The sequence below is a fragment of the Furipterus horrens genome, unplaced genomic scaffold (genome assembly GCF_987537825.1).
Source record: "Furipterus horrens unplaced genomic scaffold, mFurHor1.1.pri manual_scaffold_6, whole genome shotgun sequence".
Lineage (NCBI taxonomy): Eukaryota > Metazoa > Chordata > Mammalia > Chiroptera > Furipteridae > Furipterus > Furipterus horrens.
In genome coordinates this window covers 104,203,418-104,230,586 of record NW_028327176.1, presented here as the reverse complement: position 1 = coordinate 104,230,586, position 27,169 = coordinate 104,203,418, and the positions used below count along the sequence as shown (strand labels likewise).

At 35.0% G+C, this 27,169-nt stretch overlaps 1 protein-coding gene across 1 annotated transcript in view; it reads left to right on the top strand.

The window, feature by feature from the left end:
• The window catches only part of PKHD1 (PKHD1 ciliary IPT domain containing fibrocystin/polyductin), a 440,427-nt gene that overhangs the window by 276,566 nt on the left and 136,692 nt on the right, over positions 1 to 27,169 (top strand). The window contains exons 53-54 of the mRNA XM_090282575.1: positions 15,346 to 15,459; positions 18,179 to 18,266. Coding sequence (XP_090138701.1) covers positions 15,346 to 15,459; positions 18,179 to 18,266 — 202 coding nt within the window. The remainder of the gene's footprint in view (positions 1 to 15,345; positions 15,460 to 18,178; positions 18,267 to 27,169) is intronic.

The following is a 27,169-nucleotide window of genomic DNA, read 5'->3' as shown; positions in this document are numbered from 1 at the left end:
CTTTGATAGTCCTTCATTCACATTTTCTTGAATCTTCTCTTTTTCAGTTTCTATTATTTTAACTATGGTTAAATAATAATTGATTTAATTATTATTATTACTACATAGTTATAGTGTTTTAAAATAATTTTTATATTTTCAATTTAACTGAAAAATACAGCAAAGCAATAGAAAATTATGTAGAAAAAATCACATAATCACTCATATTTGCAAATGTAAAGATAATCACAGTAAATATTTTGTAGTTTTGTCTTAAATTTTTTTTCTACACATGCATGAATACACATACACACACTTTAACATGAAGGGCATATAGTTTGATAATATTTTGGATCCTATGTTAAAAATGTGAAATTTTCCCGGCTTACTGTCTAAGACATAAATTTTTATTAAATTTATTAGGGTATCATTGGTTAACAGCAGTATTTAAATTTTAGGTGTACCACTTAATAACACAACTCTATAATGCAACTGTGTACTCTATTGTGTCTTCACCATCTGAAGTCAAATCTGCTTCTATAACTTGTAGTTGACCCCCTTTTCCTTCTTCCTTCACTCCTCTACTTTCTTTCCCCCTTGGTAACTACCATTCTGTTGCTTGTATCTATGAGTTTTCAGTTTTGTTTGTTCATTTATTGCTTTTTGTTTTATATCCCACATATAAATAATATTATATGGTTCTTGTCCTTTTCTGACTTATTTCATTAAGCACAATACTCTCAAGATTTCCCTACATTGCTGTAAATGGCAATATTTTATCTTTTTTATGGCTGAGCAGTATTTCAGTATGCATATATACCAAATCTTCTTTATCCAATTATCCAATGAAGGACATTTGGATTGTTTCTATGTCGTGGCTATTATGAATAATGTTGCAATGAAAATAGGGGTGCATATTTCTTTACAAATAAGTGGTTTCAAAACTTTCAAGTAGATACCCAGAATAGGGATTTCTGAGTCATTTGGTAGCTTTATTCTTAGTTCCCTGAAGAATCTTCATACTATTTTCCAGAGTGGCTGCATCAATTTACATTCCCACCAGCAGTATATGAGGGTTCCCTCAAAAACTCAATTTTAATAGCTTTAATATTCCATATCTATGTGAACACATATACACATGTATAATAATTTAGTGAACCACTTTTATATTATTGAATATCAAGTTTATTTCAGATTTTTTTTTTTTGTCTTTGTAACTTACTCTGTAATGAGCATCTTAGCACTTAAATCATTATCATATCTCTGATTATTTCCTTTGGATAGACTTGTATAAGTGTAATTAATGGGCTAAGGACAAGTACATGTTTTAAGGTCCTTGATATATATTGTTAAGTTACTTTTCAGAAAGATTTTATAAACTTGCATTCTCTACACATTTCTCAGAATAATGAGATCTCCTCACAGTTCCTAACATTGTCACTAAACGCACTTGATTTTTAATTCCTCTGAGAGTATGAAGCCTGGGGGAAAGGACTATTCCCCCTGAATAAGAATATAAAAATAACCTGGCTGCTGTGGCTCAGTGGATTGAGCGTCGGCCTGTGAGCCAAGTGTCGCTGGTTCAATTCCCAGTCAGGGCACATGACCAGGTTGCACGTCAGGTCCCCAGTTGGGGGCGTGAGTGAGAGGCAACCAAACAGTGATGTTTCTGTCCCTCTCTTTCTCTTTTCCCCTCTCTCTAAAAATAACTAAATAAATAAACAAATAAATAATTCTAAAAAAGAATATAAAAATAAGACCTGACTTATTCTGAACAGAATGAAACAAGAATAGCAGTTAAGGATCACATTGAACATGGTCATCTATTTGCTGTTTGACCTAAAACAAATCAATTTCTGGACACCTCTGTTCCTTCACCTGTAAAGTACAAAACAACAATAGAACCTACCCTGAAGGGGTATTGAAACCACTAAACATAACAGCTCCTACTAAGTGCTTAGAATATAATAGGTGTTTAATAGATTTGTAGTTCATCTATCAGGGTACCTGCAGAAAATAGAGGTCATACTGCTTTGGACAGTCTGAATAGATTTGATAAAGAAACCATTTACAAAAATCCAAATGGCCTAGGGCATACCCTAGGGCTAGTAACAGCAGAGAATTCTTATCTGTTTGCCCTAAAGGAGTGAGGAAAGGAATTCATTACTGGAATCCCAGATAAAAGGGGGAGAGTGGAAATGGTTGTCAGACACCAGCCCAGTCTTTTGTGTGGCTGGGACTCACTCATTACCAGGAAGGACCTATGGGAAAAAATATCCTGATCTCACTCTCTTTCCTCCCTTGTTTCCTTGTTTATACTACCATTTTGTCCAAAACTCACTGGAACTCTGAATAAAGGAGACCTTAGTGATATAGTGCTTAGATGTCAGCAGCAGCCTGGGACACTGAACAAAGTAAAGAAGGGCAGAGTTTGGAAATGGATGCTCTCCAGCACAGTCAGCTTCCAGCTACCATAACAGATACAATTCTTCTACCCATATAGCCAAAGATTAAACTAACTTGTTTGTCTAGCCATGCCATCTGCTGGTCCTTACAACTGCATTGTCAACTCCAATTTCTACTTTTTTTTTTATATGTACTACCTCACATTGGCCCTGGCTGGTTTAGCTCAGTGGATTGAGCGTCGGCCTGCGAGCTAAGTGTCGCTGGTTCGATCTTCCAGTCAGGGTACATCAGAGAAGGAAAACTCTGACTCCAAAAAACCTCCGCTGCCTTGCGGCATACCTCTTCAGGGGAAAGGCTAAGGGAGTAAACCCCGACAGAAAATCCGGAGCCGGAGTCCCTAAGGCGGTTTGACGTTGTAGTCAACACCGGCAACTCCTGCGGCGCACCTGAACCCAAGCTGTATCGACTCCGTCTTTCCCTTGGACCCTTCAGCTGCGAAGAGAGGGGGGGTCTGCTGCATGGGCAACAGCAGACCCTCCATATTACCCTGCCCAGGCTCTGTAGCTTCAGCGTCATCGCAAGATGTCGATTCAACACGGGAGGAGACAGATACCGTGTCACTCCTGAGTCGGACTGCACAGCCATTCTCGGCGGTGCAGATAGACTCTTAAGAAGCTACACCATCGTCTCTCGAGACGGACGGCTGCCGATCACTACCTCACATAGATATCTCTATACTGTACATTCATGTAGGAATTACTTGGTTTTCCTTTGGGTTTTGGGGGATCTAAGTACAATATTTTTACTTATCTCTATTTTATTATCTCATCCATCTTTTCACAGTGGAGAAATTCTTTTGGATTCTGAGCTTTTCCTCCCAGATTACTACCATTTGCTCACTCATTTGGTTAATGTTCTATAAAATCCTCACTCAGTTGACTGATAGAAATATTAAATAAAACTGAGTCTTGTTTTGTTATTAGAAAATGTATTTCAAGTTGACATCTTCCATTGCTATGACTGGTCTTTTTTCATTAAGTGAAGTTACTTATCACTATAACAAAAATGTTGCCTGAAAATATGTACCTTTTAAGGGAAGTGTCACTGTGCCACTGTCCAGTTTTGATTTGTACATTTCAAATCTTATTTTTATTTCTTTTTATTTTTTAATGATTTTATATATGTATTATTGTTAGAGAGAGGGAAAGGGAGGGAGAAAGGGAAAGAAACATCAATGTGTGGTTGCCTCTTACCCACCCCAACTGAAGAGCGACCCAGCCCACAATCCATGCATGTGCCCTGACAGGGAATTGACCCAGTGACCTTTTGGTTCACAGGTCGGCACTCAGTCCATCCACTGAGCCATACCAACCAGGGCTCAAATCTTGTTTTTAAATTTGTCCATTCCTAACTATATTTTTATCTGTTACTAGACAATGCTGTTTTCTTTTTCTCCCTGCTTTGTCGGGCCTGAAGTTTAATAATTGGAACCCATCTGCTCAATCCTATGTGTATTATGCCCGAAGGAAGACTTTCAACCCATCTGTCCAATTCTACCACACCCCAAAGAAATCCCAACATGCAATAGATAATAACACTAGTTAGTAAATAACTTAATAGATGTGGACATTGGTGCAGAATACTGCCAGAGTATCTCTGCTATCTGAAGCTTTTTGATCCAAGTCCCAGCATTGCGGAATTATATTTCTTGATACTCCTGCTTTAAGGCAGCTGGTGCTGGCAAAAGGTATCAATTGACTTTTAGTGGAGTATAATGCTTATGCTACTGTTAGAAGGGAGGTTTAATATCAAAGCTTTGCTTAGATGGCTACAGCTGCATCACAAATGCCAAACTTAATATCATTCTCTATTCAGTGGTTATCTCATTGGTCTGATAAAACCCTTAAGATAAGCTTAAAGTATTTCACTTGTCTGTCCTTTCTTTCATTCATTGCCTAATATGAGCCAGCTACCATGGGAGAAGTTGAATGTACAGAAGTAGAAGTTATGAACATAGCTTTCAAGAGATGTCTGAATAAATTAGTGAAGACAAGCAAGTAAAACCATAATTGGAAGTGTCATCTCTTCCAACTGGGAGTGGGACTAAAGATAAAGGAATAGATCTGAAAAAGCATGTATTTGTGGATGAGCATTATACCTTCAGGAAATTGTAGGGAATGGGTATATCTGGAGTGTAGGATTTATAACACAGTGGGAGCCCATGAAGATTCTTGGCCTTAAACATTACGCTACGGAGTTTGGATTTTGTCATGAAGGCAGTGGGTAATCACTGGATAGTTTTAAGCAGGAAAGTTACGTGATTAGACTTGGTTTTGGAAAGATCACTCCCGGCAGCATACAGGATGTATTGGAAGGAGCGCCGTGAAAAGTGAGAAGGCTACTGAGGTGTTTCGGGAAAAAAATTGTGAAGTATTGAACTAAGGCACTTGAGTTAAAGAGGAAGAATGAATTAGAGAAATATGGAGGAAGTATAAAATCACTGTAACATAGTGGCAATTTTGATGTGAGGTAAGGAGGAGTTGTTTAGAAAATATCCTAGGTTTCATGTTGAGAGATCTGGGTCAATGGAAGTGCTGGGATGAAATCCTCTTTCCATCACTTATTAGTTGAGTGACTGGGTAAATGGCATGAACTAACCCTACCTCAGTTTTTTAAAAAAATAATAATACTTGCTTTATAGAGTTTTCTGAAAATTAAGTGTAAATATATATTAAAGTTCTTGAACGGTGTCAGGAATGCAGTAAACCCTTACAGTAGTTTGTTGAATACAAACACATCAAATTTAGATTTCACTGGGATACGGAAGTGGTAGCATGTAGAGGGCAAATTGATTTATGGACAGGCAGAGGAGAGAGGACTGTACTAAATATAATGTTTGGAAGTCATCAGCAAAAATGTGATATCAAAGGTGTGAGAGACAAAACAACGATCAAAGCTGAAATTTTGAAGAGCACCAGCCTTTTAGGAGGAATACAAGAAGTAGAGCTCAGCAAGGAGAAAGGCAAAGAAATAGCTATACAGGTAACATAAATAGAAAGACAAGAAAATATCTTGAAAAAAAGGTAGAAATTTACAAGAGAGGAGTGTTTAGTAGCATGAGATCCAGTTTAGGAAATGAAGGAAGTAGAAAAAAATTTTATTATAGCTTAAAAAAAAAAACAAAACGGACAAATATAGTCTTGATATAATATGTTATGTTGCATGTAGAACAAAAAAAAATTCAACATATTACTAGAAGGACAGTAAATTCTAATAAATTTAATACCATTATCTATTCCTTAACTTATCTACTTTGACTTGAATATAGTTTTAAGTACAATTGAACATGTTAAACCCCATTTTTGAAAATGAACTGTTGTCCATATTAAAAGTGATATCAATAAACCTTTGTATGTTTTCATAAATAACAAACTTTCTTTTAGATGATAAAATAGAGAAAATAAGTAGATATTAAATAGAAAATGATTCCTCTGATATGGTCATTTCCCAAAATTTTATTTATAGATTTGTCTCTGTCTCTGTCCCCTTTCTCCTCTCATTTTTTCCCATTAAATATTAACTCAGTGCCAAGCATTCTTCCTGGGACTCGAGTATTCAGAAATGAGCAAAAGAGATGAGATTCCTGCTTGCATTCTTTGTTGGGGGAAACAGACAATGAAATAGTAAAATAACTATGAAAGATAATTTTAGATGGCAAGACATGCCCTGAAGGAAACTAAAGAAGAGTGTGAGCTGAAGAGAGGTCCAGGCTGGATGCTGCCACCATAGATTAGGTAGTTAGTGAAAACCTTTCTGACGAGTCACCATAGAGACAAAAAAGAGCTAAATTTACAAAATCAGGAGTGTTGCAGACAGAAGGAAGAGGAAATGCAAAAGTCCTGAGGCAGTGACAGGAATGTGCTTTACATCGTTGTAAGGCAGAGAGGCAGCCACAGTAGCTGGAGGATAGCAAACAGTAGACATGCGTTTCATGGTGTAGGCTGGATTTTAAGCTATGCAGTGTTAGTCTCTAAAGCATTGAAAAACACGAATAAGTACAAATAGTGCTGAAAGTTGCTACTTTTTGATAATCTCATGGGTATGACTTTGACAGGACAGAAATCTGTTTAGGACCTTCATAAATATGAAATTTCTAGAGACCTGGATCGTAACGCAGTTTAGCAACTCGTTGTACAACTTGAGAAAATTCTGCAATAGTGGTTTCATAACTGTGATATCACAGACCTCAGAGATTGTGTGAATCATCTAATTGTATGGATAAGGAAACTGAGATTCAAAGAGATTATTGATTTTTTCCAAGGTCATATAGCTGGTAAAGAACAAGACCAGAATTAGAGGCTATTTTAGTTACCTTAAAGACTTATCCTTTAAACCTTTACCTTTGCCTTTACTATGAGCCCTTTCTTTCTTTATTCAGCAGATTTTTGTATAGCTTTTCTTCCTGTCCATTCTGTTCATTCATATCATCATTACTATGTTCACTTTATTGTTATGTTCTCATGAATATCCCCCCTATCTTAAACGGTAAGTTTTAGAACATTTTGAAATCATAGGACCTAGTTAGTGCATAGTTGGCTTCTAATATGCTGTGTATACATAAATGATTGGTCATGTATAAATCTGTCTTTCAGCTCAATTCCTTTTTCTTATAACACATTTCATCTCCCCTTACTTAAATGTCAACATCTGTGAGGGAGGAATTATAGTGTTAATATATAAATAATGGCAGTGTTTTTGCCCCTTTTAGAAAAAGGAACAAAACAAGGGTAAAATCATATTTGAAAAGTTGGTGATCTTGTACAAAGCCAAAGTGTTTTCAATTTTTAATCTGTTTAGGAGAGAAAAACTGATAAAAATACCTGACTCAAATCTGGTACTATAGGTATTGGTTTGTTATTTCTTTAAATGGTTGCATTTTGTTGTTCATGAATAGCTGTCTGACCTCATCTTTTTCATTGTGTCTCTTCTTAGATAAGAAATAGTTTCTGTGCTTTAATATGTGTTCCTTGTTATCTTAGATATCCATAATGTTAACATGTTACTGACACAAATGTTCAACTTGGAAAATGTTTTAATCTCATACTTTTAAAATTGCAAATAGAAAATTCTCATGATATTTTAGAGAATTTTAAAGAAAGATAACAATTAATAATTAGTTAATGTCTTTAGAACTTAATAGAAACCTTCTTAATCCCTAAGTAAGCAATGACATGCCCCACAAATCAATGTCCCCGAGGACTCAGCAGCTCACTGTTCCTTTGGCCTGTTTCAATGAGGTCACGTGATATGCTGCCCAGTTGCTCAGTAATTAGGCTAGAAACTAGGTTTTTATCCTAAAACTTGTCACATATTGTTGTGCAGAGCAGTGATGGGTATATGTCAGTCTGTCTCGCATTGGTAGCTAGGAGCCTAAGGTCATCATTAGCACATGACTTTGATTGTCAGGAAATGAAGTACTAGGTGTATGGAAGTTTCTTTCATTGCTTCCATGATTGGGACTTTCTCAATCGTAAAGAAGAGGAAAAATCCATACACAGTTTATTGCCTTCCAAACTGACAGTTCTGTAAAACTCATTGGATGATTAAGTAATAAGGAGACAAACCAGAGAAAAGTATAGATTAAAACATAACCTCCAGCCTAAAGCCATGATACCTAGTAGTTAGACTTATTGAGTAGGCAGAGAGAATCTTGTATCTTGTGGTGATGATCTTTGTTTAAAAATAATATATTAATTAAAAAATAAAAATATATGTCTTTCAAGTTCAACAACACTTAAAAAATAAACACACATTTAATGTGTAAATACAAGGGTGCATAGATATTTGCAAAATAAATGGTTTATAAATAGCTAATAATGATCCTCAGTCAACAAATCAGTTTCTGTTTATACTGACAGTTCTCCAATCAAACTGCTAGTTAGCTGACAAAATAAAAAGTTAACATCAAAGGGATTGGCTTTTAAATATTGTACTTACTTAACAATAAGAGAAAAAGTATAACCTGTTTTTTTACAGGTTCAAGACACACTAAATTCCATTTTTGTGAGTCCCTAAAGACTCATAGGAACAGTTATATAATACAAATTTCAAAAATAAGATTAAGCAGATAAATACCTGCTTATTTTTCTATGGATATTAGTTCTTTGACAAAGATATTATCCATCTTTCTCTCTGTCTCTCTCTCTCTCTATATATACATATATATACACACATGTATATAAAGTGAAACACTGATATAAGAAATAATTCTTCTGTCTTGTATAATTCTTCTGTCTTGTTAGACTATCAGTTAGTCTCTACAAAACACATTTACATTAATCATCTTTACTTTTAATATTTTAATATTTTCTAAATTAGTGTTTCCCAATTGTAGTTTGGACACTTGAACTTCTGTCACAGTAACATAAAATTACTTAGAAATTTATTATTTTTAAGTTACTAAATGCCTGATTATATAATATATAAATTGTTAAATTTAGTTAGTTATTTTTGCATGGAAAAAGCTAAATAATTTTAAGCAAACAGGTGAATAAATGAGTGAATGGATAATTTGTTTTGTTTGTTATTTTTTTCACTTTTTTTATATCTCAGGTTATATATTGATATAATTTTTTCTCATGTTGATCCAAATTTCGAATTATGCATTGCACTCAAAGGGTCCAAGTCTTGTAATGGTGAGTTAGAGAGGAATTTATGTCTCTCCTGCTGGTTTTTGGACTGGACATTGAAATAAGTAATCACCTAGTGTTTTTACTTTTGAATGTCTAGTTTCTATCACTTTTGAAATAGAACATTGCGTGCTAAATAGAGCTTGCCTTCTTTTCTCTTTATTTCCAAATTAAACATTAAATTTGAGACATTTTTTCCATTGCTGCTAATACTATTTTTTAGTATTATGCTACTAAGAGCCAACATTTTAAAAATCAAGTATTATATGCAGACACTGTGCTATACATCATTAACATGCACTAAATTATTTAACTTACACAAAAAAATAGGTACCACTATTGTGCCTATTTTATAGTGGCAGAAATCAAGTTTTACAGAAATAAATTTGCTTAACCTTAAGAAGTTTTAAGAATTTACATACATTTTGCAAGTATGTGAATTAATTAATTATATTAATTTTTACTCCATATTCTATCAATTGAGAGGCCTCATTGATGATCAAATTTGTCAGCCTGAATTAGACATTATTTTAACAGAATCTTATTTCATTGGGCTAAAAGCTCTTCCATCTGTCTATTTTTTTTTTTTTTCACATGAGATTGATTTCTATTGGGGAGGGTGTTTTAAGAATAAGTGGGTCAGAGACACACTGGGAATTAAAAGCTAATTTGGAATAAAATATGCTTCATAATTTAATTGGTTCAGCACTGTTAGCCAGTTTAGGTCTGATAAGAAAAAATGTTCTGGACTCTCTGCTCTGAAGAAAATAGCTATAGCAACACATGAGAAAAATAGTAATGTTCCAGTTAGAAGCTCAACTGCCAAGGTTGTGTAAAATTGATTTTGGGCATAATTTTTTAACCCATCATTCATGCGCAATCATAAATTTATTAAATTTAAAGGTTAACTTGGACAGAAATCAAATTATTTAGAAATACAATCTGTTCCTTTAGACTTAGTGAACAGGACCTGCAAAAATATTTATTAGGGAGATGTGTCTAAAATTTTGGTCAGTATACATTAAATTTATGCAGTTTTTCTTATGTAAATTAGTAAATCCATAAACAAATTTAATGATTAGAGAATCAGAAAAACAAACATATTTTTGGTCATTTTCCATTCTTTAAACCAACAAATAGGTATTGATGAGTGTCCTTGGAACATAATGATCAGTTAACAAATTTTTATGTATTGTGAAATATACACATGTACAAAATTGTTTATGAAATAAAAAATACACACTAAATTAAACACTATAAATCTATTCCAGTAGGTATACAGTGGAACCTCATTATTGGTTTAATTTGCATTTCTCTAACTTCTGATGTGATTCAGTATTTTTAAAATTTTATTCTTTATTTTATACCTTGTTCTGTGAATCAGCTATTCTATTATTTTTTTATGATGGATTATCTGTTTTATATTGATTTATTGAAGTTTTATATGTTCTGGAATGTACTTTTTGTAAATTGTTTTATATGTTCTCTTTGTTGAAGTTTGATATGTTCGGGAATGTACAAGGATGATTCCCATCCTTTTAAATTTGTTAAACTTTAGGATCATCATGTGATCATATGATTAATATTTGTGAAAGTCTTGTGTATGCTTGAAAGAATATATATCCTTTATGAGTGTAGTTATTTACTTATGCATTATGTCACCTTCGCTAACTGTATGATTCAAACACTATGTCCTTACTACTTTTTTGTTTATTTTGTAAGGAGTTGTGTTTAATTTGCCACTGTTATTATGGATATATATTTTTTTCATTGAAATTCTGTCCATTTTTGCTTTCTTTATTCTGAAGCGTTGATGCTAGGCACATACATGCATAAAATTATTATAGCGTTGGTGAAGTGAATTTTTTTTTACTGTACAGTATTCCTCTTTATTTCTCATTGTTTTCTGTGAAAATTGATTAAAACTACCTAGTTCACCATTTTCGAGATAAATGTAAATGAACTCTGCTGCCAATACAGTCAGTTCTCTCCCCCAGCTCACTGTAAGGAGAAGGAGACTGTCAGGTAACAGGCACTGATAGTACCGTGTAGAAGTATTGGGTTAAAACACACTGTGCTGTGATAGCCCATAGACTTAACCCAGACTTAGCTGTCAAGGGGGATCCCAGAGGGAGTGGCATCTGAAGTGGGTTTGGGCTATTTAGGGGCTTATGGGGCTCAGCTATTGAGTATGTCAAGGAAACTAAAGGGAGGGGAGAGGATTCTAAATAGACAAAGTTGTTTCCAATTGTGTGCTATTTCAAAGAGTTTTCAAGTGTTCGAGATTATAAATAGATAATACTGCTGTGACAACCTTTGGGACTTAATCTGTCCACATTCCACAGTATTTCTTTAGGACATGTTCCTTAAAGGAAAATTACTGCAGCAAGAGGCACGAACATTTTTGTGCACAAAAGGTGGCATGTAATTCAGTATCATAGAAGACTTTTAGAAATAAGTTACAGCAGATCTCAGTTTTGAGGGATGTCAGGATTTAGACAGGACAAAGGTGAGGGCCATCAAAGCTTGGGGCATCTTGTACACAGAGGGGAGAGAGGAGAGGACTGTAAGTAATTCAGTGCGCATTGGCTTAGTTACGAGGTGTGGGGGGTCATGTTGAGAGACTGGGTTTAAGTGTCAGCTAGGTTTATATGTGATTTCATCAAACAGGTTTAGTTAATAAAATAATATAAGGTCCTTTTTCCCTTTTTCTTACCTCTGAAGCTCATGGAATCCATTTATTTGTACCATATTCCTCAAATCGCTATAATGATTGTCTGCTGTATACCAGAACTTCATTTCCTTCCATCTTCCCAGGTAATTTTAGCATCTGGAACATATTCTGTTTCCCTCCATTGCCCACCATCATGCTAAGTAATGGCAACTTCCCTTTTCATCTTTCCTGTTTCTCTATGCCTACATATTCTAACATGGTACTTAGTAAATCTAGTTGTGTAATTTCCAATAAATTACTTAACCGCTTTGCCTCAGTTTCCTCACGGGAACCTCAACAATGTCCATCGTAGGGTTGTGAGAGTTAAACGAAGTCAGGGATGCATAAATACCTGGCATGTCTTGGCAGCACAATGACAATGATTTCCCCTCCATGATGAGTACTTAAATTTGTCCGGTTGGATATGCCTTTTGCTACAGTTTACAGCAGCTCGAAGCTGCTTCAAAAAGGAAAATCAGAGAGAAACAGTATTATCCTGAGAGTCTTCTACGGGAGGTGGCTGCTCTCATTTAGGGGCAAAGCCCACGCTGGTGAGAGCCCCTCACCTTTCTATGTTTGCTCAATTTGAGAATAAAGTGAGGAGCCCAGCCTTCAGGGCTTTCCATTCACCAGCTTTTACAAATTTAAGATGCACTTCATTTTAATGTTAGAACAGCATGTATATTATTCCCTTCTCTTAGGGCACGCTTCCCTCCTTTCTGTTCAGTCTCTGTCCTGCATCTTTCCCTTCCCCCACATCACAAAAACAAATCCAAACTCTGGTGATTTGAGGCCCCAGTGATCACGGGGGTGGGGAGGCTAATTTTGCCCAGACTTTCTGTGAAGGCTCCACATGTGCTGCCGTTTTGGGTTGCATAATTGATTCAATCTCTGATTTTAGAGGAACGCTGAGCTCCTTTTGTGAGACGCTGCAGACATTTCTCTAGGGCAAAAACTGTTCTACTTTCTCTCTCTGGTGTCTGTTTAGTGCGAGGCCATTTCCCCCTCAAGAATCTGAACTGCCCTTCGTGAGATAAACGGAAGCACAGCTGGAAAATGGCTCACTGGACAGACTTATCACTGCAAGATACGGGCTACACCACACACATTTTCTTAACATTTTCCTCTTCCCCTGCTTCCGTTCTTTTTGCCTGGTACAGCTTCGTTTTGGCTAAGAGACGTTGGGCGCTCAGCTGAGGATTGGCGTTCTCTGCATGGAGCAGCAGCGGACCTTGGCATCTCATAGGGAACCCAGGCTGTGGGGTCTAATCCTCGCTTGCCCCTGGGCCTACTGTATAACTCTAAGCATATAACCGAAGGAAAACTCTGACTCCAAAAAACCTCCGCTGCCTTGCGGCATACCTCTTCAGGGGAAAGGCTAAGGGAGTAAACCCCGACAGAAAATCCGGAGCCGGAGTCCCTAAGGCGGTTTGACGTTGTAGTCAACACCGGCAACTCCTGCGGCGCACCTGAAGCCAAGCTGTATTGACTCCGTCTTTCCCTTGGACCCTTCAGCTGCGAAGAGAGGGGGGGTCTGCTGCATGGGCAACAGCAGACCCTCCATATCACCCTGCCCAGGCTCTGTAGCTTCAGCTCCACTGGAGAGGACACTCCAGCGTCATCACAAGATGTCGATCCAACACGGGAGGAGACAGATACCGTGTCACTCCCGAGTCGGACTGCACAGCCATTCTCGGCGGTGCAGATGGACTCTTAAGAAGCTACACCATCGTCTCTCAAGACGGACGGCTGCCGACGATAACTCCGAGCCTTACCTTCAGCAGCCCCTTGTAGACTAATGATTGTGAAGGCTGGACTGTAAAAACAGCTATGTAGTAAGCTGCAGACTCACACTGAGCCTTTTGGTTAACCAGGTATACATGACGTGCCAACCCGGGAGGATGATTTTATGCCCCCTGAAAGGCCACTTAATCAAAATGACAGTTGATAATTTTAAGTTTACCATTTACTTCATACTGTACTTGGCAACATCATTTTTAGTTATGTTTTCAAGCATTTCTAGACTGCAAAGTCTTGTTTGATAGCAGATGTCTTTCGTGAGCCAGTATGATCCAGTCTGTAGTTTGAAGACTATCTTTTCATAAGTTGCTTTTTGAAAAATTGAGTTTTTGTAATATTTTCTGTCCTTTAAGATGTATTTTTTGAAGAAATTAACCTTTTATAGGTCTATACTTAGTACCACTATTTCAGCAAATCCTTCAAAGAATTCTCATCCTATAAAAGTGATCTAGCCCTGGCTGCTGTGGCTCAGTGGATTGAGCGTTGGCCTGCGAGCCAAGTGTCTCTGGTTCAATTCCCAGTCAGGGCACATTACTAGGTTGCATGTCAGGTCCCCATTTGGGGGCGTGAGTGAGAGGCAACCACACATTGATGTTTCTCTCCCTCTCTTTCTCCTTTCCTCTCTCTCTAATAAAATAAAAAATAAGAAACAAATAAACGAATAAATAATTTTTAAAAAAAGTGATCTAACTGGTTGGTTGGGTTGCGGGTTTGATCTCTGATCAAGGTACATAAAAGGATCAACCAATGAATGCACAAATGAGTGGAACAACAAATTAACGTTCCTCCTTTTCTTTCTGTTTCTTTCTCTGAAATCAATTTCAAAAAAAAGTAACCAAACTCTGCTGTGTACTTCAAGGGAATAAATAATGTCAGAAGTAATTCCCAGCTAATGTCTATTACAGCCTGAATGGATTGTGTCCTTATGCTGCTAAAACAATGTAGGCTTCGAATAGCTTATTACTTGTTTAGTAAAACACTTAGTAAAACACACTATTGTTCAAATTTAGTTGTGTGACTTACTAGTTGGGTAAATATAGACAAACTCCTTAACCCCTAAGCCTCGTTATATATGAATATTTAAAAGTGAGATAAGAATCATACTTCCTTTTCATGTTTGTTGTGAGGATTAAATGCTAAAATGCTTGTAAAACACTTTGAGGATCCAGCCATAAACATGTATTAGCCAGGTTTTGCTACTATAACTGTGTATAACAAATAGTTCAGACACCTCAGTGGCATACCAGAACTAATATTTATGTTATACTTATTTGGAATTGCTTCCAGCTTGTACGTTCTCATCAGATCTGCTAGGTTTGTTTCTTTGTTCAGGCACTAGAGGCTATTTAAAGAAAACTCTTTTCATGGACAACTACATCATTGCAAGTGATCTGTTAAAAACTTGCCAAGCAACTTAAAGCATCAAGTCAGAAATAGCATTGCTATCACTTCTACCCAAATGTTATTGGCCAAAACAAATCATATGGCCAGGCTAAATAGTAGTAGTTCAGGAAGGTATACTCTGCCCTAATGGGGAAAAAAAGAAGAATGAATATTTGCTGAATGGTTATATAAACCCCTTCAGATTTTACTACATCTCATTTTCCCCCTTTTGTTATTTTCTCTATATAACCATTGGCTCTTCTCCATACAGTCTATTACTTTATAGCAGTTACTTTGCATTTCTGATATTACACCACAATTTCTCTCTCTTTTAATTTCAAATTCAATTAAAAGATTACTTTTCTTTGTAAATAGGTACTTTGGAAAATCCCTTACAAAAAGAACAAAAGCTTCTGATTCTCCTTAGAGCATCAGAGGGAGTCTTTTGTAACCGTTTCAATGGAATTCATATTGATCCTGGAACAATCGGTAAGAGTAAAATATAGTTTTTATTAATAATGAAATATGTGCATGTGTGTGTGATAAAGTACCATTCATAGATCATCTAAATTCCTGACACTCTTTTAGATAATTTATATTTATTATTTTATTTACCAGCTCTCCTGTAAGTAGTGCTCATTTTACAGATATCAAAACTAAGACTCAGAGATGGTGAGCAATGTGAAAAAGGCCACACAGATTTACAGTGTCAGAATTTAGATTAATATCCAGATTGGCCAGACACCAAAATCTAGACTAAGAGTCTATGTTATTAAATGTAAATATTATGTAATTATTGATGTATTAATTTTTTATTGGCATATTAAATTTTTTCATTACATGTTTTATTTTTAAATTAAATTTATTGGGGTGATATTGACTTAAAAGATTATATAGGTTTCAAATGTGCATTTTTATGACACATGATATGTATATTGCAAGTTAAGAACCATATGATTTCACTAATATGTAGGCTATAAAACTGAAAACAACAAATTAACAAACAAGAAAAACAAAAGCTATGCCAACAGTGTGGTGGCTACCAGAGGGAATAGGGGTGGGGATAGTAAAAGATAAAGGGGGTCAAATATATGGTAACGGAAGATATAATTTTTTAAAACTAATAGACCTATAAATTACTAAGAAACATTTACTACTGGCAGTTTCTTTATTTGATACTGCTACAATACCTGATCTTATTCTAAGTGCGCAGAAAGTATGGCTGGTCTTGTATAATTAGGGTGTAAAAGCCACACAAATAGCAGCTTTAAAGGATAGGTATAAGAGGCCATTTGTCAGATTTCTAGTGTTTTCTCACTTACTCTGTGTGTCATTGTTAATTGCCTAAGATATCAGTGACTCAGTAAAATGGAAGCAATCATGTCAAGATAGCATGAAGTTTGATAACCTAGTTCCATAATGTGTAGCTTTTGCCATATAATGCTTTGATAGTGCTTTATTATTTCCAAAGGGATTTTTCATACATATTATTTATTTTAACTTTTTAAGAATCTTAGGTTCAATAATATTTTAGTTTTTATTCAAGTTGACAAACTATATGGTTCATAGCAGGAACATTCAATCTCTTTTTACCTCAGTTGCCCACTCTGTTCTATGTAGTACCTCGCTGGGTGAAGCGTTGTGTTAGGAGTATACGAGGGTTCCTGTCCTGATCCCCAACTCCAGCCATATGGACAAACTAGTGTTTTTGAAATTTTCTCTGCTACTAAATTGAATAAGGAATGAAATAGTTGTTTCACTACGTGCTTAAAATTTTGTGATATTACAAGTAAATGAGAGATTTTAATCTTTGTATGTATAATGATTTCCTTGAAACAAGGAAGAAATGGTGTCATTTTACAGTAAACATTTGGTGATTGGGAATGATCAAAAAAATCTGCTTTTGTGGTCAATTGAGTTTTATGGATAATTCAAATTTAAGGAAATAAACTGTTTTTTGTTAAAATCTTTTGTTTTTGGAAATTTCTCTTAATTACTTCATGTTACTCCTTCTGACTAGCTTACTTAATCAATTGTGAAAAAGATGGAATTTTAAAATGATGATGATGATATCTTCTAAAAGTTTTATATACATATGACTATTATTATGAAATATTGATTCCAGGATATATCCTGAAAGTGAGAGTATTTTTTACATTTCCATTAATTCTAATTTTAGTTTTATTATCTTCAGGCTTTTCTTTGAATTAGAATATGGAAAAAATTATGGATGTTGACATAAACAGTTGGTTAGGTTTCAATTAACTGAGGTATTTTGATTCATATAAGATGAAAACTCAAGGCATGTTATTTGTACTTTTACTGGTGTTTGTTATGTTTTCCGTTAAAAATGATAAAATCTTTAGAGTTTAAGATCCATGATTTGCAACAAAACGGGCTGTACCAATCCAGGGGTTTGAAGGCAATCCTTTGGATGCAGGAAGAAAATTTGAGTGCTTCTATTGAAATATATATGAATATACTCATATATATGTAGGAGTGCATCATCATAATTTTTTGCTGCTTGGGTTCATGCCTAAAACATTTTTAGACCACTAGGATATGAGGATTTGAGCTTCATGTGATTTTAAATGTCAGTAAAGCATGTAAGAGGGAAGACCTGAAGGAATAAAACTAGACCTCATCGAGCATGTCCCTGATAAGATTTTAATTTATGAGTCTGAAATAAATTATATTTTGAAACAAAAGAACTAGAGATTTATCTTTTGATATCTGTAATAAATATATATATCTCTGAGGTCCAACCACTGAAAACAAAGCTAATAGCACCAAATCTCTTTCTTTGGAAAATAATATTACCCTTGCTTTTTAGAAAATTTAGTGTATAATATAAAATATCAAAACCAGTTAACTTCCAACAGAATTGCAAATGGTTTGGTCACTTAATGGTGAAAATCTAGCTAGTTAGACATTGGAGTGTCCTCTTTCCCCACTGTTGGATTACTAGATGTGGTGCAGCATGCATTTTTTTATTGCTTATGAGAGAGTACATTTTATTTCTGTGTGAGATATACCTGACCTGCTGAAAATAGAGCACTTAAATGTTCTTTTTCTGATAAAGTGGACATTTTTATATATAGTTTCTATATTACATATCTTGTACAATAACCTCTAATGAGTTTTACTCATGTCTCCTTAATTCCTCTGAAGGATTTTCTTATCCAAATAATGTCTCTCTTGTTTTCAGGGGTTTATGGGAAAGTTCAACTTCACAGTACTTATCCTAAGAAATTCTGGACATGCCTTGGGGCTGACATTGCCTCAGGCAATGAGAGGTAAGGGAAGAGATTAAGATTTAGATGTATTTTTGGGGTTTATTTTGTTTTTGCTTGAAGTTTTGTTATTACACAAAATTGAATTTTAGATTAATAGGTATAATTCAAAGATAAATAAATGAAGACATAAGAACCAGAAGCAACAAAAAAGATATAAAAAGACAATAGAAATACAACATAATAAATATTGCAGTTATAAAAGGAAAATATACTTGTTAAAAATGACACTGTGTAGAAAAAAGCTGGATAATAAATCAAAAGTTAATCATAACTATTTATCAGAGAAAAACTTAAAACCAATTTATAAAAAAATTAAATATATACAATTGGACAAATAAGTGCATTTTATATAAATAAAGACTTCAGTCTTCTTTGAGATCTCGATATCAGGAAAATTTTATACCAGATAACAATATAGAAATATGTACAGTAACTGTCTAAGTAATATAAGGGGAAATTGACAGAAACAAAAATAGTAATGGAAGATATTTGCTTACCTCTTTCAGTTTTTAATCTTAAAATTATATTAAAAAATAAAGATGATATAAAAATATGAATAACATAATAAAGGCAATATCATTTATATGTATACATACATACATATCCTTACCCAGAATAAACATATAATTAAAGCCTTAATAAATGTTAATAAACAGATGATATAGAATAGGATTGCAATAAAATAAAGATGAAAACAATATCTTTACCAAAAATCTTAATCTCTTGTAAGATGGAAAAATAGGGAAATAATTCTTTCTTAAATAACTTTTGTATCAAAGAGGAGATCTAAATTTTATCAACAGAATAGTGGGGAAGAAACAATATTGAGCGTATTGCATGAGACATGGCCAAACATGCCATCATATTCAAAGCTTTTATTGTTGAATAAAAATAAATAAATAAATAAACTAACTAAGCTGTCAATATGAGAAACCAGAAACAAAATGACTAATAAATCCAATGAAGTCATTTGGTGCAAGATAAAGGCAGAAACTGGTGAATTAGAAATTAGGAAATTAGTAGACTTAGATTTTTTTAAAGATACTGGTTTAATCTCTAATAACTTTAATTATACATTTTAATCCGAAATGAGAATTCAAATATCACATAGCAAAGAGATTAAAATCATAGTATAAAATGTGCTATCTATATAGTGTCATTTTGAAATTTTAAAAATGTTAAATATAGAAATATAAATGATCATAATTGGCTAGAGAAGAACAAAACTGAAAGAACCAATAATAGCAAAAGACAAAGTTATCCAACATTTATTTTCAAAAATATATTTGGTTCAAATAAATGTATGATGTGTTCTTTCAATCATCCAACTATCATTTCTTATGTTGTATAATTTATTCCATAGTACAAGAAAATATGAGAAGCTTTCCAATTAATTTTAGGAGTAAAGCATAAAATAATTTTTAGAACAGCTGCTAGAATTAAAACAACAACAAGCAAACAAACAAACAAAAAAACTAACAAAATTGAGGCAACATCTACGTGTAAGTAAAATGCAAAATTCCTTGACAGCAAGAAATGAAACCCAATAATTTATTAGAAGAAAGTAAAACCATGACTGAATATGAGTCATTCAAATAAAGAGAGATGGTTCAAATTAAAATTAATTTATCTAAACGATAGGTATAATGATTAAGAATATGATCATTTTTGTACAAAACAAAAATATATTTAATAAAAGCTTGCATTCTTCAAATAAACAGTAAATCAGAATACAAGAAACTTTCTTTAAATAAAGGTTTTTTACTAGAATGTTTAGCCATTAGTTGAGAATCACTACTTTAAATAATAACACGGAATAAGTAATTAAAAATCCATCTGAAACAGCTATTTTCCATTTTATGGGAAAATTAACATTAAAATTAATGTATTACAACAATCATTAAATGTTTTTATTAAAATTTTAGCCATTATATTGCATCAAAAAGAAGTCCATTGGTTGTAACTATCGAATGAAATCCAAACTGTCATTGTTTTTTGGGTTTTTTTGGTGGATTATATACACGTTTGTCCTAGAAAACTAGAGAACCACCTGGAAAACTATCAGTTGAAATCAATAAATGCACAAATCAATAGCTTTTGAATTTGTGAGCAATAAAGTTTTAAGCTATATTGTAAAATCCTATTTAAAATTTTAGTTGAAAATACTAGAAATAAGAAAATTATAGGAACTGTAAAAGCAAAATTATGTAACACTAGTAAGAGGCACAAAAGGAGATTAGAATAAATGGTGATATGTAATGTAAATGGAGAGGATCAATATTTTAAAGATGTCAAATCTAATGCAATTTTAATCACAAGCCATATATACATTTGAAATCTGACTTATTTTCTAAGCCTTTTAGAACAATAAACACTTGAAGATAATCAAACATTATCAGTTATTTAAAAAATATATATACCTTTAATATGAATAACTACTTTATTGTTACTGGTACCAGAATATAAGACAATGCCTAACAATGGACCCAGATAAGTATTATTACCAAGAATTTAAGTATTAATATTTAATGTAGCTAAAAACTTGAGCTGGAATAATTGGCCGTTCTTTGGAAAAATATAAAATTAGGTTTTCACTGCATGCGTTCCTTTAAAATAAATTGTAGGTGGATTAAAAAATTAAATATAAAAAGCAAAACCATAAAATTATTTGAGAAACATTTAAGTAAATATTATTTACCAAACTAGAAAAGACCTGTCTGATCATAACAAGAAATACAACCATAATAACAAAAACTACTAGATTGGACAACATTAAAATACTTACAATATATAATAGTACAGATAAAGGGATAATACTTTTCTAGGTAAAAAACTCTTAGGAATAAAAAGAATATGAACATACCAGAAGGATAAGCACTAAAACATTTGACCATAGGAGTCCCAAAAGAAGACATACATCTGACTAATAAATATATGAAAAAATATTCTTTCTTAAAACTGTAATTAAAATAAATGTTAACTAAAACAAAATTAAGTGCCATTTATCAATTTTAAATGGGCAAAGGTAAAGAAGAGTGAATTCCAAGTAAACAAAGTGGAGAAGATGTGGGCATTCAGGTGAGAAATAATTTATATAATTTATATAAAATAGTTATGTGTTCCTATATGTGGATAGAAAAATGTCTGGAAGGATATAGTATAGCAGGGTCCCTGGTGGTGAGATGACAGATATAGCTCCTGCTTTGATGTGCCTTTTTCATCTACAGAATTTCTTTATAGAGCAGTTATTATTTTTTTAGTTATTTTAACATTGTTATTTCTTCAACACAATTTTGTTAAATATTATCCTGTGACAATTAATGAGCTTTGGCCTGGAGATTATAACAAATGAAAGTCAACATGGTCTCTGCAATCAACATTAATTCAATAAATGTAAAGTAAACATAAAATTACATATAATAAATGCTATGAAGGAGGGATTTAAAAAAATTACAAAATATAGAAACTTGAGGCAGTAATGAAAGATAGAGAAGGCTTCCCTGAACAGTGGCTTCAGAGGTGGGAACTGAGCAATGAGGGGTTTTATTAAGCAAAGTGGGGGCAGATGTGTGTGGCAAGGGGGCCCTAGCCAGAGCAAATATCATTTAGTCATTGAACAAATAACCTGCGGAGTACTTACTCTGTACCAGGTTGTAAGCACTGGAGATGTAGAGTCACATTCGAAAAGATCGCTGTGCTCTGGGAGTTTACATCTTGGTGGAGAGAGATAGATAATGATCAAATACAGAAGTATAAGCAACATAGTTGCAGATTATAAAAGTAAATAAACAGAATAGTATGACCAGAAATAGTTGGAGGTACGAGGAGTTCCATTTATTTGTTTATTTACTTACTTACTTACTTATGTTACAGTTTATATTCAATATAATTCTGTATTAGTTTCAGATGTACAACAAAGCAGTTAGGAGATCATGTCCAGAGAAGATCTCTCTGGAGAAAAGAAATTTGAGCCGAGTACTGGCCAGGTAGCTCAGCTGGTTAGAGCACTGTCTCCATGAACCAGGCTTGTGGGTTCGATCTCTGGTAGGGGCACATGCAGGGAGCAACCAATGAATGCATGAATGGTTGGAAAGGCGAAATCAGTCTCTCTCCCTCTCTCTCTCTCTTTCTCTCTGTCCCTGTCTCTCTCTCTCCCCATCTGCCTCTCCCCTTTCCTCTCTCTAAAATCAATAAAAATTTTTTTCTTTAATTGAGCTGACATTTGATGGTAAGAGTGATTCAACTGCTCAATGAGATGAGCAAGAGTGCTCAATAAAGGAAGGACATCCAACATATCCCTGAGGTGGCCTTTGGGCTGCAGGACATACAGAAGATCATGGCAGTTGGAGTAGAGTGAGCAGAGGGGGGAGCCTTATGACTTGACTGATGCCAGGTCACATGGAACCTGGTTTAGCTGGGAGAGGTCAAAGAGGAAAACACTGAAATATTTTACACAGCAGAGTTGATGGAATCTGATTTTTGTTTCAAAAACCACTCTGGCTGCTGTATTGGTGATATTGGTGACGGATTGTAGAGATAGGAGTAGAAGTTGGGGTATCAACAGGAGGCCAGTTGAGGCTAAAAAATCATAGTGGTTAGGACTGTGGAGGAGGCACTAGAGACAGAGAGGAGAGATGGTGCTGCCCAGGCACACCAATGAGTTGAATGCTGAGGTGAGGGTAGTGCTTGAGGCCTTTAGATTGAGCAACCGAGTGGATGATGGAAGCATGCATTGAGGTGGGAAGACTGGGAGAGGAACAGGTTTGTCAGGGTGACAGATGGCAGGGAGACCTCAAATGGAGTTGTCAAGAAGACAACTAGATATATAATGTAGGGCTCAGGGAGAAAAAAACAGGGAGCCATCCTGGAAGAGGATGGTGCTGCTGATCAGGAAGATAGAGGTAGAGGAGAAAATTGGAGCCTGGAAATGACATTGGAGCTAGCCTAACTTTTGAGAAGTTGATAACATATGAGTCAATGGCAGGTGACTGAGTAGCTGAGGCCCAAGGGGAGATTTTGTGATGGGATGAAGAATGAGCAGGAGGAACTTAAAGGAATGCCATGGTGGCTGATGGGGAGAGCAGAGACTGAGCATAAGAAGGTTCCAAGGAGTAGTTAAGGGTCAGGGCCAAATCCATTGGGAATATCGACAATTTTAGTTTTTACCCTCCTGAGAGCATTGCACAGCTATTTTAGGTTTCTAAGAGGATAGTATCAGTGGGAGGTAGCACTTATAATCACGTTTCTACAGGAAGGATAAAAAATGGATCTAGGAACCCCATTTAGGAGGTCCAATCAAGGGAAAGTGTAACTTGTAGTTAGGAGCTAAAGTGGCAAAGGAAAGAAGTGGGCAGATTTAGAGATAGGAGATAAAATCTATAGATTTATTGGGTCTGAGGTGCTTTCTTAGGTTCTGCTTTGTCCAGATGGATGGTGGTGGCATTCACTAGAACAGGACTAAATTTGGGGGGAAAGGTTATGCGTTCAGATTTGATCATGTGGATTTTGAAGTGCCTTTATTATACTCAAGAGGTTTTGTGAGGTAGGTATATAGGGATCAATAAGAAACTTCAGCTATTATAGGTGTCAGTACATGGAGGCAGCTAGAATGCACACCTGGACTTTCGACATATGCAAATCAACCTGGTCCTAGCTGGTTCCCAGAGGAAATGTTAATGAACCTAGCCTGATATGTTAACTATCCTGGTGGGGGGAAAGCAATGAGATGTAAATGACCGACTGAATATGTTGATAAGCAAACTCACCCTCACCAAGATGTGTGCTGCACACAAGGCAACTGCAGAAGTCCAGGCAGGTGATTCCTAGGGGCCCACAAGGTGGACCAGGAGTCTCCATTCCCCACTCCCCATTCTCTACTCCCATTCCCTGTCCCCTTGCTCTGTGTTCCCCATTACTGTTCCCCTTGCTCCTATGGGCCCTTGAGTGGGTCTGAGAATTGCCTGTCTTCTCTACCCCTTCCCCCTCTTCCCTCAATAAACCTGTTGCCTGATCCCACAGTGGTGTCCGGGCGATTTCTCGGAGCAAGGCTGCCCTGACAATAAGGTTAGCAAGTTGGAATTTGGTAGGAACGATGTGAATGGATTTTTTTTGTAAGAATGTGTTAAAAACCTCTTTCAGAGTCTGAGCTACAGGCTATTTTGAGAGAAACTCAATTTTATTAATTAAAACTATCCATGGTAATTAACTAGCTACAGTTTATTGAGTTCTTATCATGAGGGCTGACTATATGTCAGGCCTCTACAAAGTATTCTACATGAATTATCTCATTTAAATCTCTCAGTGTTGTAAGTTAAGTGTTATTATCTGCACTTACAGACATGAAAACTAAGGCTAGAGAACTTAAGTAAATTTTACAAGTTCACAAAAATAGAAGTTCCTGAGGGTAGATTTTTACCCTGGTTTGTCTGGTTCTATTGCTTGTGTTCTACATATTACAAATAGGTAAAGCAACATTTTTTAGTATAAATCCTGCAGAGAGTACTTTGATAAGTTTACATGAATAATGTGTAATTATCACAGTGTATTCATCTTATGGATAGTCTTTTATTTAACCTTTAAAAAATTGTGAAATAATTTCAGACATAAGAAGTTGTAAAAATAATAGAGTTCTCATGAATCCTTTACTCTGTGTTCCCTGATGATATATTACATAACTATAAAACATAATCAAATCCAGCAAGTTGATGTCAGTACAGTATTAACTGACCTATAGAATAGTCAAATTATTTACTTAAACATTCATCTACTATCTTCTTTATGTTAAATGTCAGTTTGGTAAGTCTTTCTGATCTATTGTTACGGGAGCACATTTCACTTGGACACCTTTATGAACTTTCACCAATAGAATTAGAATTCTGAATTGTTTGTAGATGATTTATGAGATCTGTACAGAAAAAGTTCAACCATTATTAATATAATGAGAATGGTTTGTGCAACATCGATATAACCTGGCAGCCAAGGAGAGTATACTGAAATGTACAAGTGTGAACAATGACAACTTTGTTGTACTAGTCAGTGGGGGTAGTAGATATTGTTGAGTGAGCATGTGTACTGTGTGGTTGTTGCATTCGAAATGACTGAGTGACTGAGCAAGTAGAACAATGAATCTGCATCAGATTTTATATTAAGCTTGAACATTCCCCTGCAGAAACTATTCAGATGATTCAGAAGGACACAGCAATGGGCAACTGGTGATTGGCAGATTCATCATAACAACATGCTTGCTCATGCATCATGTTTCGTGCAGAGTGTTTTTGCAAAACATCAAATCACCCAGGTGACTCAGCCCTACTACAGCCCAGATTTGGTGCCCTACAACTTCTGGCTTTTCCCAAAACTAAAATCACCTTTGAAAGGGAAGAGATTCCAGACTGTTGATGAGATTCAGGAAAATATAATGAAGCAGCTGATGGCAACTGGGAGAACTGTGTGAGGTCCCAAGGTGCCTCCTTTGAAGGGGACTGAGGCCTCATTGTCCTATGTACAGTGCTTCTTGCATCTCCTATCTTCAATAAATGTCTCTATTTTTTATATTATATGTCTGGCTACCTTCTGGACAGACCGTGTGTGTGTGTGTGTGTGTGTGTGTGTGTGTGTGTGTGTACTTTAAGCAGCTTAGTTACAATCAGTAGGAAGCATATTGTCATTAAAATTATAAATTATAAAATCACATGCTATAGTGGCTCAGATGGTGGGAAAATCAGCATGTGCTGGAGGGGAGACAGAAAGCTTTGTGGTAGATATGACAGAATCTTGAAGCATAAATTAGAAGTATAAAGGTAAAGAGGAGATACAAGAGTACTTGTGACCACTTATTCCAATAGGGAGCCAGTACAAACGTTGTTACGGAGAACCATGTATGAAGAGCTGAAATGAGAATGTAGCAGAATGGAGAGGAAAAAAAAAATCCAAAGTGCATTCAAAGAATACCAGCACTAATTTGATTTAGGAGAAAACAGAATAGATAAAATCACTGATGAGGATAGAATTGAAGTCCTAGGTCCTGGGGAAAGATTGAGCTAACACATGATTTCTTCTTCAGTTCAAAGTTATTTCCTTACAAATGACAGAATAAGCTAATAAATCACTTAAGAAACAAAAAATAACAGAACAAAGAGATTGGATAATTCTTTATCCATTAAAAAAATAAAGTGAGATAAATAAGAAAAAAAAAGAATCCTTCTTCCAGATTTCCTCTTCTCAGGAATTTATACCACTCCTCACCCAGTTGCTCAGGTCTAATGTTTTACAGTAATGTTTGACTCTTCTCCTTCTCTTTCACCTAATCCTTCAGCAAATTATGTTGCCTTTTCTGCAACACAAATTTAATGACCTCTTTCCTCCTCCATCTAATCTAAGGCCTCAGCATCTGTCACCTGAAAGATTGCAAAATTATTGCAATGACTTAACAGTTAGTCTCTCTGTTTCCACACATTTGTTGTCCCCAACAGCCAATTCTTTACACAGTGTAAATCAGATTAAAACATAATCAGACCCTTCCTTGTTTAAAGTCTTCCAATGACCAGGATAAAAATCTAAAACCTTTCCTATAGGGTCAATTGATAAAGTAACCATAAGAAATCATGATCACCTTAAGCCCTGGCTGTTGTGACTCAGTGTATTGAGTGTTGGCCTGTGAGCCAAGTGTCACTGGTTCGATTCCCAGTCAGGGCACATAACTAGGTTGCACGTCAGGTCCCCAGTTGGGGGCGCGAGTAAGAGGCAACCACACAGTGATGTTTTTCTCCCTCTCTTTCTCCTTTCCCCTCTCTCTAAAAATGAATAAACAAACAAATAAATAAATAATTTTATAAAAAGCAGACTTCATAATTAAAAATCATAATCACCTTAAAAGACTAACAGCAAATTATTTACTTAATATT